Source organism: Leopardus geoffroyi, chromosome A3 (assembly GCF_018350155.1).
Source record: "Leopardus geoffroyi isolate Oge1 chromosome A3, O.geoffroyi_Oge1_pat1.0, whole genome shotgun sequence".
Taxonomy (NCBI): Eukaryota; Metazoa; Chordata; class Mammalia; order Carnivora; family Felidae; genus Leopardus; species Leopardus geoffroyi.
In genome coordinates, this window is record NC_059336.1 from 42,895,558 (window position 1) to 42,909,337 (window position 13,780).

The 13,780-nt window shown below is 48.6% G+C and overlaps 1 protein-coding gene across 6 annotated transcripts in view; it reads right to left on the minus strand.

The window, feature by feature from the left end:
• BFSP1 (beaded filament structural protein 1) overlaps nt 1-13,780 on the minus strand; it is a 72,981-nt gene that overhangs the window by 18,154 nt on the left and 41,047 nt on the right. For all 6 annotated transcript variants that reach the window (XM_045445364.1, XM_045445365.1, XM_045445366.1 and 3 more), the window contains 2 exons: nt 5,657-5,752; nt 2,769-2,861 (listed from right to left, as the gene is read on the minus strand). In XM_045445364.1, coding sequence (XP_045301320.1) covers nt 2,769-2,861; nt 5,657-5,752 — 189 coding nt within the window. The remainder of the gene's footprint in view (nt 1-2,768; nt 2,862-5,656; nt 5,753-13,780) is intronic.

Sequence of the window (13,780 nt, forward strand, 5' to 3'; positions counted from 1 at the left end):
GAACTGGCGGGGGGGGGGGGGGGGGGTTGGGGCGGGGAGGGGCGGGGGGGCATGACTTTGCACAATATAAATAAGGTATCTGGAAAGAAACCTCTGACAAAAAAAAAAATTAAGGCTTCAAGAGAAGCTATTTTAGGTCTTTCTAGAAGCCTCAGTTATATCAACTATGGAGAACAGTCACCTGAAATGGTCACTGATGGGTGATGTGGACAAGAATATCCCCATGGAGGCCAAAACAAGCAACTTTCCTACCTCACAGATGTTATTCAGCAGAGTTTTAAAGTGTCTTCTGGGGCACCTGGGTGGCTCAGTCAATTAAGCATCCAACTCTTGATTTCGGCTCGGGTCATGACCTCGTGTTGGTTGATGAGATCGAGCCCTGTGTCGGGCTTCACGCTGATAGCTCAGGGCCTCCTTGGAATTCTCTCTCTCTCTCTCTCTTTCTCTCTCTCTCTCTGTCCCTCCTCCTCCCCCTCCCCCTTCCCTGTTACCCACCCTCCCACCACTCCCACCCTCCTGTGCCCTCCCTCTCTCTCAAAAATAAATAAACATTTTAAAAAAATAAAGTGTCTTCCCAAGGAAGCTTTGGGATTTCTTTGGCTTTGTTATAAAGAAATATTAAGTGGGGCGCCTGGGTGGCGCAGTCGGTTAAGCGTCCGACTTCAGCCAGGTCACGATCTCGCGGTCCGTGAGTTCGAGCCCCGCGTCAGGCTCTGGGCTGATGGCTCAGAGCCTGGAGCCTGCTTCGGATTCTGTGTCTCCCTCTCTCTCTGCCCCTCCCCCGTTCATGCTCTGTCTCTCTCTGTCCCAAAAATAAATAAACGTTAAAAAAAAAAAAAAAAAAAAAGAAATATTAAGTTAAAACAAAAAGACCCAAGCAGCCAGCTCCCCTGGCCCACAAGTTTGGAGCTTGTCTACATGCCGCCCTGGGAGTTTCTAAATGACTGAGGCAGGGCTCCACCTGCCAGGCAGGTGATTAATTGACTTGGGGTGTGGTCTGGACAGACTTCCAGGTGATTCCAAATGTCAGTGGGTATGAGCACCACTGTCCTAAGTCGTCCTTGCAGAATAACAGAATCTCACCAGTTGACCAGTCCCCCAAACCTTGTAACAACCTACCACAACCTCTGGAGAAGGGGCACCATGACATTTTTGTTTTAATCTGCATTATTGTCAGTTTATTTTTACATGTCTCGTGTTATGCATCAAAAAATCCACTAAACCACATTAGGAAAACACGACGTCAGCAGCTAGAGAGCTCAGTGAAGGAATGTGGAACATTCTATCAGAAATGAGGGGGCACCTGGGTGGCTCAGTCGGTTTTAAGCATCGGACTTTGGCTCAGGTCGTGATCTCACAGCTTATGAGTTTGAGCCCCATGTTAGGCTCTGTGCTGACAGGTCAGGGCCTGGAGCCTGCTTCGTTTTCTGTGTCTCCCTCCACTCTCTCTCTCTCTCCCTCTTTCTCGCTCTTTCAAAACTAAATATTTAAAAACTTTTTTTTTAAAAAGTGGGGCGCTGGGTGGCTCAGTCAGTTAAGCATGCAACTTCAGTTCAGGTCATGATCTCACGGTTGGTGGGTTCGAGCCCCGCATCGGGCTCTGTGCTGACAGCTCAGAGCCTGGAGCCTGCTTGGGATTCTGTGTCTCCCTCTCTCTCTGCCCCTTCCCCGGTCATGCTCTGTCTCCCTCTCTCAAAAATAAGAAAATATTAAATTTTTTTTAAATAAAATAAATTAAAAAAAATTTTTTAAAAAGGTTTTTACATCCAAATTCACATTAAAAAAAAATCAGCCTCTGTAATCTCTATTTTTTTTCCACAGTAGTTTTCATTCCACAAACTTACATAATCATTAACAGAGGCCAACCTTGAAAATACAGCCACGTACTGTCTGGGTCTCTCTGTATTCAAAATTTACGGTCAAGTTGATAAGGAGAATAAGAAAAGAAAATACTTTTTTTATTTTATTTTATTTTTTTAACGTTTTTTATTTATTTTTGAGACAGAGAGAGACAGAGCATGAACGGGGGAGGGGCAGAGAGAGAGGGAGACACAGAATCGGAAGCAGGCTCCAGGCTCCGAGCCATCAGCCCAGAGCCTGACGCGGGGCTCAAACTCACGGATCGCGAGATCGTGACCTGGCTGAAGTCGGACGCTCAACCGACTGCGCCACCCAGGCGCCCCGAAAATACTTTTTTTAAATGGGCAAAAGACTGGATCAGATACCACAAAAAAGATACATGGATGGCAAATAAGCCCACGAAAAGAGGCTCAACATCATTAGTCACTGGGGGACGCAGTTAAAACCACAGTGAGATACACAACACACCTGTTAGATGAGCAAAAAGCACAAACAGAATAAAAGCCTGACATCCCCAGTGCTGGCAAGGATGCAAAACAACAGAACGCTCACACACTCATCGTTGATGGGCTGCAACCATGCAAACCGCCTTGGGAAACAGTCTGGCAGTTTCTTACGAACTACGCAAGGAAGAACAGCCTGAAATTCTCAAGAGGAAATGCCTAAGACAATGGTCAGGGACACAGTCTGTGTCCTCAGATGCCTAAATTGTTCCCAGTCTGAGTGAAAGCAGGGAAGGGTAAACCTCAAAGGCGAACGCAGAGCGAGAGCGTGACCTGCGAATGCGGCTCGGCGCCCAGTCGGACCTGACCTGAAGCCTTACCTGAGTCTCTGCTAAACTAGGCCGTTGGGGGCGTAGGCGCCCTCCCCAGGTATGCTCTCCCTGCAGCCTGGGCTCTGATTCTTACCTCCCTCATCCCACTTGTAATGGCAGATGCTTGAGGGGTGGTCTGGACAATCTGCTGCAGGATGGTGACATAGGTCTGAATTTCCAGAAGATTCTGTTGGAGGAAGGAAAGCATTCTCATTAAAACTTGGGTGCCTTGAGATCTTGCCTCCAGGACCAGGTGACCCCAGGGATGAATGCTTTCACATGTTCACCGTCACAGACAGGACAGACCACGACCCGTGCAGTGGACACTTCACACTCCCTTTAATCTTCACAAGAACAAGAAGACAAATAAAGAGACTTGCTGATCTCGCCATTTCCCCTCCATTACATGGATGCTTTTGCTGCTGGTCTTCCTAGAGCCCAGGATGGCAAAACTACAAGAGAAAGCAGAGGTGGGGGCAGAGAGACCCTGCAGGGTACAAAGGACCTTTCTGACCCCAGAACAGGGCAGTGCTTCCAAGGATGGTCCCAGACTAAATCACTTACTAGCTGTGTGTGGCCTCAGGTAAGCAATTTAAACCTCCCAAAATTCAGGTTCTTCCATATAGGAGGACTAACGGTCTGGAGGGGGGTCCTGATCCCCCTTCCCAGCAGAAAGAACACCTGTGCCCAGCTCCGTGCACGAAGGCCGATGGCACGGTGCAGAGAACTGCCCTCCTCCAGACAATGGCCATCTTGTCCAGGAAGCAATGCCCCCCAATCCCACCTCACCCCCACCCCAGACCAATGACTCTCTGGCACAGGAGGACAAAAGGCCAACCCTCTGGCCTCAAAGTGGGACCAACCTTGTGGAGTGAGCGATTCATGTTGCAGAGCCCCCCGTGGGATCAAGCTGGACCAGACTCCAGCTAATCCCACACCTTTGCTCAGCTCCTACCCCCGTGCCCCTGTTCCCCCTCCTCTCCTCCTGAGAGCTCACCACTAATACAGCAATTGCACGAGAATCACCACTTGGGCTCTCCTCGTAGGCAGCCCACCCTAAGACACTATCTCAGGAGGCTGCTGTTGGGACCAACGAGATAATGCACAAAAGCTTCACAGTGTGAGCTCTTATTATTATCATTGTTCTAAACAGCCTCGAAGTGGTGGGGGGAGGAAACAGGCCAGGCCTGGTAGAAAAGCAGAGGAACACCGTAGGGAGGGGGACCCCTTCAGTATGAGTAACGGGGCCTCCCATTGTGCTGAGGCAGGTCCACACTGAGGCAGGAAGAGAGTCTAACACTACTCAGCACTCACCAGGCTCCAGGCTGTACCAGGTGTCTCACCTACACTACCACAGTACATCAGTTTCCCCAGAAGCAGAAAGACATGGAATGTTGTGTCCCTCCAAACGTCACATATTGAAGCCCCAACCCCCAGTGGGATGGGGTTTGGAGGTGGGGCCTTTGGGAAATAACTAGATTTAGATGTGGTCATGAGGATGGGGCCCCAGGACAGGATTAGTGCCCTTATAAGAAGTGACACCAAAGAGCCAGGGGCACCTGGGTGGCTCGGTCAGTTGAGCATCCGACTTCGGCTCAGGTCATGATCTCCCGGTCTGTGAGTTCAAGCCCTGTGTGGGGCTCTGTGCTGACAGTTCAGAGCCTGGAGCCTGTTTTGGATTCTGTGTTTCCCTCTCTCTCTGCTCCTCCCCTGCTCTCTCTCTCTCTCTCTCTCTCTCAAAAATAAATAAACATTAAAAAAAGATTAAAAAAAATTCAAAGAGCTGACATCAGGAAAAGCCCAGGTGAGCACACAGTGATAGGGGGACATCTGCAAGCGAAGAAGAGGGCCCTCACCAGAACCTGGGAATGCTGGCTGGCACCCTGCTTTCAGTGTGCTGGCTTCTAGAATGTTAAGAAATGAATCTCTGTTGTGTATAAAGCCAACCAGTTGGTGGTACTTTGTTATAGCACCCTGAGTCGGCTCAGATACAGGCCCCGAAAGAAGGGTCTGAGTGCGAACAGTTCATTTGGGTGAAGATGCCAGGAAACATTATTGGAGGGAGAAGTGAGACAGGAAAGGCAAGGCAGCCAATAAGAATGTTACCAGGTAAGTTACCCCTATGGGCGCCTGGCGCTCAGGCCAGCCGGGGATCCTGGGAGTCGCGCAGAACAGCAGGTAAGAGGGAGCTGGGGTAAGAATCCAACAATGTGCATCCGTCACTGGCTGAAGCTACTCCTGGGGCATTAGTTCCCCAACACCTGCCATGAGGCACAGCCACCCTCCACTGCCTGGCGAGTGTCCGGAGGCCCAGCGGCAGATACTGGCAGGTGGAGGGAGGCCAAAGCCCACTGGAGAGGTCAGCCCCCAGGACCACGGCCAGGCTCAGTTAACCACACAGCTGTGCAGAAGGAGAGTCTGACATCCGCATTTTGAAGATGAAGCAGCACAGAGTGGGGACGGCACTCGCCCATGGTTACGCAGCTCCAGGATTTGATCTTTCCAGTACGCTAAAGCCCCCCAAAGTCAGGCCTGTGAGCAGCCAGCAGAGGCGGGAGGCAGAGAGGAATGCTTCCTGAGAGGAAGCTCCTGGATGCCGTGTGTTCCCTCAACTAACTGGCTTAGAGGCAGGGCTAATAAATAGCTACATCGCATTTTCTGTATTTCTGCGTTTTTTGAGCCGAAACAACGGACAGGTCCTAGCTTACTCAAGACAGATCTATGTACGATCACTTTGTAACGTACGAAACGGACATCAGTTCCCTCCCCTCAACACACACATTACTGCCTCCTCCTCTACATATGTCTGGCTCCCTGAGTGCCATCCAGCAACCAACCCATCGCCCCCTTGGTTCAGGAGCAATCCACACAAAAGTAACCCACGATAGCAGGCTCATGTTTCAGCCACGAGTGCCCTGGACTTGTCTGGCCAAACCCAAACCAGGTTATCTGAGGGACGGGCTTCGGGAGGGTCACAGTTACCTTTTTGTACCTGTCCTTTGCTGCACTGATATCGTCCTGCAGAAACTGGGCTTCGATCTGAAGGCGCAGGTTATGCAGTAAGGCTTCATCAGCTTCCTGCAATGAGAAAGGGAGCCACACGTGGAGGCAGGGATACATGGGTGTGAAATCGGCCGGGCATATGAGCACATGGACCTCCTGGGGTCTTATTAAAACACAGATTCCTGGGGCGCCTGGGTGGCGCAGTCGGTTAAGCGTCCGACTTCAGCCAGGTCACGATCTCGCGGTCCGGGAGTTCGAGCCCCGTGTCGGGCTCTGGGCTGATGGCTCAGAGCCTGGAGCCTGTTTCCAATTCTATGTCTCCCTCTCTCTCTGCCCCTCCCCCGTTCATGCTCTGTCTCTCTCTGTCCCAAAAATAAATAAACGTTGAAAAAAAAAAAAGTAAAAAAAAAAAACAACACAGATTCCTGTTCTGTAGGTCTGGAAGAGTGTCTAAGATTCCACATTTCCAATAAGGCATTGGGTGAGCCCATTGATTCTGGTCAAGAACGGCAGTTCTCAACAGAGATTGAGTTTCTTACCCCCAAAGGGACATTTAGTAATATCTGGAAACATTTTCAATTGTGACCACTTGGGCGGTGGGGTGTGATTACGGGCATCTAGTAGGTAGAGGCCAGGAGTGCTGCGCAATATCTTACAATAGACGTCCCACATGACAAAGAATTCTCCAGCCCAAAATGTCAATAGTGTCAGGGTTGCGAAGATTTTCCCTAAAAGATCAGGGAGAAAATAAGCATATATTTACATACCAACAGCCTTAAAATTTAAGTTACAGCTATATCTGTTCTATATCTCAGCATCAGTAAGTTGAGTTTCTAAGACTGAGAAAGAATTTTCCGTTAACGATGAAACCTTCGTTTTAATAGTTTTCTCCCAAGTACTGCTGACACTTACTCTGACACGATGTTTCTTTAATACAATATGCATATTTTTTAGAATGATTGCTGTGGTGAATGCTGTTTATTCCTTTAAAGTGGGAAGTGACATGTATGACACAAGGCTGAGTGTCCTCATCAAACATTGTGATAGTTCACCGACTTTTATCTCATTGATCTTGTTTGGATGAACCAAATAGGTTGGATTACTATACTCTTTTTTTTTTTAATGTTTATTTATTTTTGAGAGAGACAGACAGAATGCGAGTAGGTTAGGGGCAGAGAGAGAAGGAGACACAGAATCCAAAGCAGGCTCCAGGCTCTGAGCTATCAGCACAGAGCCCAACGCAGGGCTCAAACTCACGAGCTGTGATATCATGACCTGAGCCGAAATCCGATGCTCAACCGACTGAGCCACCCAGGCGCCCCGGATTACTGTGGTCTTAACAGGACAGTGCTGTGATGGCTGGAACTGCCTTAATGCTACCGCAGTCCAGTGTAATATTACAGGTGAGTGTCCCTTGGGTCCAGCACGCTATTATAGGTGAGCATTGCTTGGGTTCCTCAAGACTGTCACTCTCCTGAGACCCCCCTGCAATGTCAACTGCCAATACCTGAGGCCTTGCCAAGGGAATTTTTACTGACTTATTAATGACTTGTTAAAAACCATGAATGGTAGCAATCGGCTTTCATTAAGAAAGGCAGATAGGTGGTTGGCTAACATATTTAAGACACTGTCCACCCTCGTGTGAACAGAGTTACAACAGTCAGCATGTACAAGGGCCCAGGTATTTTGAGACAAATCCCACTTTTGCACAAATAGGGTTTAGATTCCAGGGAGGCCTTTGGCCTGCACTCCTCAGAAAGGCACTTGATTCCTTCATCACTCCTATAAAAGATGACTGGCGTAGAAAGATTTTGATTGTTGGAGGCTAACAATAAAGATATCGGGTTTCTGACCCCAAAGGATCACCTGCTTTGAATGAGCTTTTCACGCAAAGTGCTGTGTCAGCAACTGCCACGTGGGAGAGCTGGGACTTCGTGAGACTGGAAAACAGGCTGTATGAAAATGTTCAATTAAGAAATACGTGCCCGGGGCACCTGGGTGGCTCAGTCGGTTAAGCCTCTGACTTCGGCTCAGGTCACAATCTCGCAGCTTCATGAGTTCAAGCCCCATGTTGGGTCTGTGCTGACAGTTCGAAGCCTGGAGCCTGTTTCAGATTCTGTGTCTCCCTCTCTCTGCCCCTCCCCTGCTCACGCTCACTCTCTCTCTCTCTCTCTCTCAAAAATGAAATAAACATTAAAAAAAGAAGAAGGAAAAAAAAGAAATATGTGCCTGTGTGAATTTGGTCCGAAACTTGAGCAAAATTGTAGGGGAGCAGTTAATCCCCACCCAACTCGAACTTCTGAGAGTATTTTATCTACCAAAAATAACTTTGAGTTTCTCTTAAAAGAACTTCTTCAGAGTTCTACAAAATCAACTGGGTCAGTTGGCAAACATCAGAAATGCATCTTAGGGGCGCCTGGGTGGCGCAGTCGGTTAAGCGTCCGACTTCAGCCAGGTCACGATCTCGCGGTCCGTGAGTTCGAGCCCCGCGTCCGGCTCTGGGCTGACGGCTCAGAGCCTGGATCCTGTTTCCGATTCTGTGTCTCCCTCTCTCTCTGCCCCTCCCCCGTTCATGCTGTGTCTCTCTCTGTCCCAAAAATAAATAAACGTTGAAAAAAAAAAAAAAATGCATCTTAAAGCATTCCTGTTTGCATAGGGTTTATGCAAGTAAAAATGAAATAAGCTATCCTAATACAGCACTGTCCAAGTCTCGGGCATAATTTTAAAAATTTCTGGCAGCTACATGGAATAAAATAAAAAGAAATGGGTGAAAGTAATTTTAGTAATATATTTTATTACACCCAATATACCCCACATATTGTCTTTTCATCATGTAAACATTTTTTTTTAAGTTTATTTTGAGAGCGAGAGAAAGCATGTATGCATGAGCAGAGGAGGGGCAGAGGGAGAGAGGGAATCCCAAGCAGACTCCACGCTGTGAGCACAGACTCCAATGTGGGGCTCAATCCCATGAACTGTGAGATCATGACCTGAGCCAAAATCACGAGTCGGACACTTAACCAACTAAGCCACCCAGGCACCACTGTAATCAATATTTAAAAGTTATTAATGAGATATTTTACATCCTTTTTTTTTTTTTCAGGCAAGGTCTTTGAAACCTGGCTTATATTTTACACTTACAACACATTGTGATTTGAACTCCCTGTGTTTCAATCACTCCCCAGCATACGTGGCTGGTGGTTCCTCAGCTGGACAACGCAGCTCTACAGGATTAATTTTAGGCACAAAGGAGAATCTCATTCTTCCTCGGTATCTCCTCCAGGTTTCTGCCTGGGGGGAGAATGTCCCCAGTGTCTTTCCTCTAATTTCCAGTTACTAAATCCTTCCCTTGGAAGAATCTGAAGTCCCTCTATGGGTACCAGGGAGGCCAACACTGAGCAAGCAGGCAGGGAACCCTCAGACAGAAGGAGGGAAGGACCCCAGCCTAGAGCTGACTCCCTGCCCACTGCCCCTAGACTCCTCTGCTTTCCCCAAGGCTCCTCTCACTCTTTGGCCCTGGAGCCGGCCTCCGCTGCCCACTGGCAGACACAACAGCATAGGGGAAAATCGTACCCTTTGGGACACCCACACAGGGTCTGAAGTCTTTTTTTTCCTAATCGGAAGTAAAAGAATGAACCAAATTACAAGACAAGAATGCATGTTCCCAGGTACAGGGCTCTGAACTCTGACCGGTCTGAACTAAATTCATGTGCAATCTAACTATGGGTGTTCAGTTTCTGGGCTCATTCTTTTGATTAATGAATTGATCTGATCGTTCACTGACTTTTGATGAGCTCTGTCCTCAGGACTTAACGATGGGCCCTCAAATCCTGTGTCCCAGGGACAGTAACGAATATGCCCTTATACAATCAAGGTGTTAATTCCCCAGGGCAAGTGGGCAGGTCCCTTGGAGGCCCTGGTGACTGGCTCTCTGAACTACCCAGAATTATCACCTGAGCCTAGCGAAGCCCCTCTGAGAGAGAAAGCGTGGGGCAAAGAAAGCCTGGGTGACTGTCCAGCAATGGGAAAGGGCTGAGGAACCAGACAGAGCCAGGATAACTTACAGACACCAAAGGGAAGGCAGCCGGGGCTCAAGAAAGATAGAAAGCAGGACAGTCCCGGGAATCTAAACAGCAGGAGGTAATGGCTCCGCCCTCAGGATGACCCAGCTGCCAATGAATTCATCTCTGTGTCTCTCCAGTTCTGGGAGAGGGCTGTGATGACCATCATGGGTCACAAGACCACCATCTTAACTGATCGTCCTAATAGGACCACAATGATGGGAAGGACGATCAAAGTGTTTGGGGATGCAACTGTACCCCCTTCAGGGGCAGGGGTTTGCTGTGGAAGTGATTGGGCAGGGCTCAATCCGGGACAGAGTTGGTGGAAGACCTTGAACTGGTCCTTCTGGATATCTTTCTACCCTCCCTACCCACTAATCTCATCCCCAGCCTCTCACCATACCCCCTCTTAAGACTGCTGAGGAGGAAGCAGGACAGAGAATTCTCACACATCTTCATTTTTACCAAAAACTCATCCATGATAGACCCACAGTCATCAGAGCTGAAGAACTGGGAATACGGTTTCAAGGACACTTTGTGTCATTACTTATAAAGGGATCGAACACTCACACTTTTAGAAATAGAGAGGACCCCAAGATCATTGGTCCTCAAGCGTTTGTTAAGTCACATGTGTCATCCTTCCCACAAAATATCCCAGGATGTCATTGCATAGCGGCAACGCAGAGACGTGTTTCTGGAACAGCATGACCACAGTGGGGTCCATCCAGCAACCCTCTTCCCTCAGAGGCCCCTCAGCAGCTCCATGGGCCTGTGGGCTCTGCCAATCGCAGCTCAGAAACTAGAGTCTCTCCTTATAGATGGCCAGGCTGAGGCCAGATCAACCAGTGGGTCATGCAGCTAGTTAACGGAAGTTACCGGGAAACAACAGGACTGGAATCTGTCTCTACTAGTCAAGAGTTAAGTGCTGAGTCTTGACCCCATCCTGCAAGGTGCCTGCCTTTCTTTCCACATCTCCCTCTTAGGATGGTGCCCAAACAACCACTCTCGGCTCCCATCAGCCAAGCCTTTAAAGCTGCTCGTGGTGATAACAAAGGCTAGCCAATATTTGCCCTTAAAATAGGGATTATACAGATGCCTCCGCACGCACATTCTCCTGCTTTGAGGACAGTCATCTGATAAACCGTCCCCCAAATTCCCAAAGGTGAGTAGGTGCCTCTGGAATGTGCAGTTGCTGGTATGTTGAGGAAAATTCGTTTGGAAGTGTTTTCTTTTGTTTGCACCAAAACTCAGAAATGTGTGGACGCCGGTGTTTTTATTATGCTTTGGATGCTGTCAGCTGCATTTTCAAAAGCTCCACCAGCAGAAGCATCTAGGTTCTTTCCGAATCGAGACGCTGGGTCAATAGTCTAGTTTTCGAAAACATTCCAACCCTGATGCTGTACGTGTTTGAGATCTAGTGGTTCTCAAAGCGTGGTTGCCGATGATGAGGGAAAATGAGAAGTGTACGATGATTCGGGGTGTGAAATGTCTAGCAGATCCCAGATGTACTGGGGCAGAATTTCTGCAGCCAGGACCCAGAAATGTGTATTTTAACAAGTCCTCCAGGTGCTGCTGGTGGACATGGGAGTTTCAGAATCGCTAATCTAAACCACTTTTTGAGAAAGAAACTAGAGAAATAACTATAGAGTCCAGCGTGCCTCTGAAGAATCAGCCTTGCCAACCCATTCACAGGGATGCCAGAAATCCCTTTAAAAACCCACTGTCGGGGCGCCTGGGTGGCGCAGTCGGTTAAGCGTCCGACTTCAGCCAGGTCACGATCTCGCGGTCCGTGAGTTCGAGCCCCGCGTCAGGCTCTGGGCTGATGGCTCAGAGCCTGGAGCCTGTTTCCGATTCTGTGTCTCCCTCTCTCTCTGCCCCTCCCCCGTTCATGCTCTGTCTCTCTCTGTCCCAAAAATAAATAAACGTTGAAAAAAATTAAAAAAAAAAAAAAAAGAAAGAAATTGTAGGTTTGCCTTTCTTCCCGGGGCTCAGGCTGGCCTGGAGGACGGTGCTGAGTATGTTCTAGACTCTGCTCCCTCTCTTCCCACTGTCTTCTCTCCCTGGGCACTCTTCCTGGCTCCTCCTCTGCCCTTCTGTTCTCCCAGCCTCTCCGTCCTCAGCCTCCTCCTGAACTCAGCCTTCCCAGTTCCCTCTCCTTTTCTGCCCCGGAAGTTCATCTCCAGCCCCAGAGTTGTTCTCAGGCAAATGAAGGCCTGTGGCCCTGAAGGTGAAGGCATCAAGCCCCACCCTGGTGTTCCCCAAATGCCCTTGCTTCTTACCCTTTCCTGGACAAATTAAAGATATACAAATTGCATGAAAAAAGCGCACCTATGACAGCTTTAGGTGTTTCTTTAAAAAATGTTTTTAAGTGAAAGCATTTGACTAGAACCTACATCATTTTAAAATTCTGGGGATTTTATTTTATTTTTTTTTTATAAAAATTTTTTTTTTTAACATTTATTTATTTTTGAGACAGAGGGAGACAGAGCATGAATGGGGGAGGGTCAGAGAGAGGGAGACACAGAATCTGAAACAAGCTCCAGGCTCTGAGCTGTCAGCACAGAGCCCGACGTGGGGCTTGAACTCACAGACCGTAAGATCATGACCTGAGCCGAAGTCGGCCGCTTAACCGACTGAGCCACCCAGGCGCCCCAAAATTCTGGGGATTTTAAAGGAAAATAGGAAAGAAACCTGAAAGCCTCCTTATAGTTTTCTTAAAATAAGCAACATTGGGCATTATTGGGACCAATAACCATATATACACAGAGAGAAAACGGGTCCTGGAGTTCAGCCAGACCCAAATATTTAAAAGTCATCAAGAATTCTTACTACATCAAAATACCTTTGGCCATAGTATGTAAGTGGTATGTTAAGGAATTTATTTTATTTCCAAATGCCTAGCAGAGAGTGGCTCGTTTTAGGTTATGTGGCTGTTACAAATACAGTAACTCTGTTCTGGAGATGTGATTACATGGGCAATATTCACAGATAACAGTCTGATGAAAGCAGCAGCAATCAATCTTGTCAACATACACGGTGATATTTTCCAAACATGGTTCAAAGACCGGGTCAACGGTTTCTCCTGTACCCCATTTTCCATGGCCACACCTAGGGATGAATGAATCTCTTCCACCAGAGCAAAGGAAAGGGGTGCTGAGACTAAGATGACAGTCAAAATTATGTTGATCTGATGCGTGCAGACATTCCAAGATTTGTCAACCAAAATCCTTTATAGGACCAGCCAACAAGACATGAATATACTCTTGCATTTTCACCTTCTCATGTGACCATCTCAATGGACAGAGAACAAGAAGGTCCAGCCTTCCCCTGGCCGGCCCCTTCGGTTTCCCTGAGGCAAGGATTGGATACATGTTGTTTATTCCAAGAAGCACTAGAAGGGAGGAAGTGATCGGGGAAAGGAACAAAAGGCAATAACGTGGACAACCAGACCTCAGTCCTGCTGGGGGCACGTGGAGAGACTCAACAGAACTCACCTGTGAACTCTTGCTACGAGGGATGGGGCAGCTGGGGAACACATCCACCCACTCTCACCCCTCAGTGGCCGAGGGCTGCTCCTGGGGAGCTAACTGCCTCACTTCCAGCCTATGCCTCCAGCGGATCATGCACATCCCCGCAGCCAGAGACACGCAGGAAGCTGCCAGTATGCTCAGCAGGTCTGTGTGACCTCAGGGGTGGCCCAGGGATGGACGGAGCACCAACATCAAGTGTGAAGGGGCCATCTTTACCCAGAGACCCTGGCTTTGTGTCTGTCTCCTGAGAGTCAGGTACCGGAGGCAGGGAACGAGCCACGTACACAAAAGACTCCCTGACTACACCTGGCTCCTGACTACGCCTGCCAAGGATGGGCTGTGGGGCTCCTAAGTCACTGAATCTCACCAAGGGTGGGCCTCCTCGCTGGCAACAAAGGGGCTGGACTGGGTCTTTTCTGAGGGTGAAATAAATAACCACACAACTATGCTGAGGCTCCAAGCTAGCGCCCGGGCTTGGCCAATCCCTGCGTCGTGATTCCTGCTACATCCGA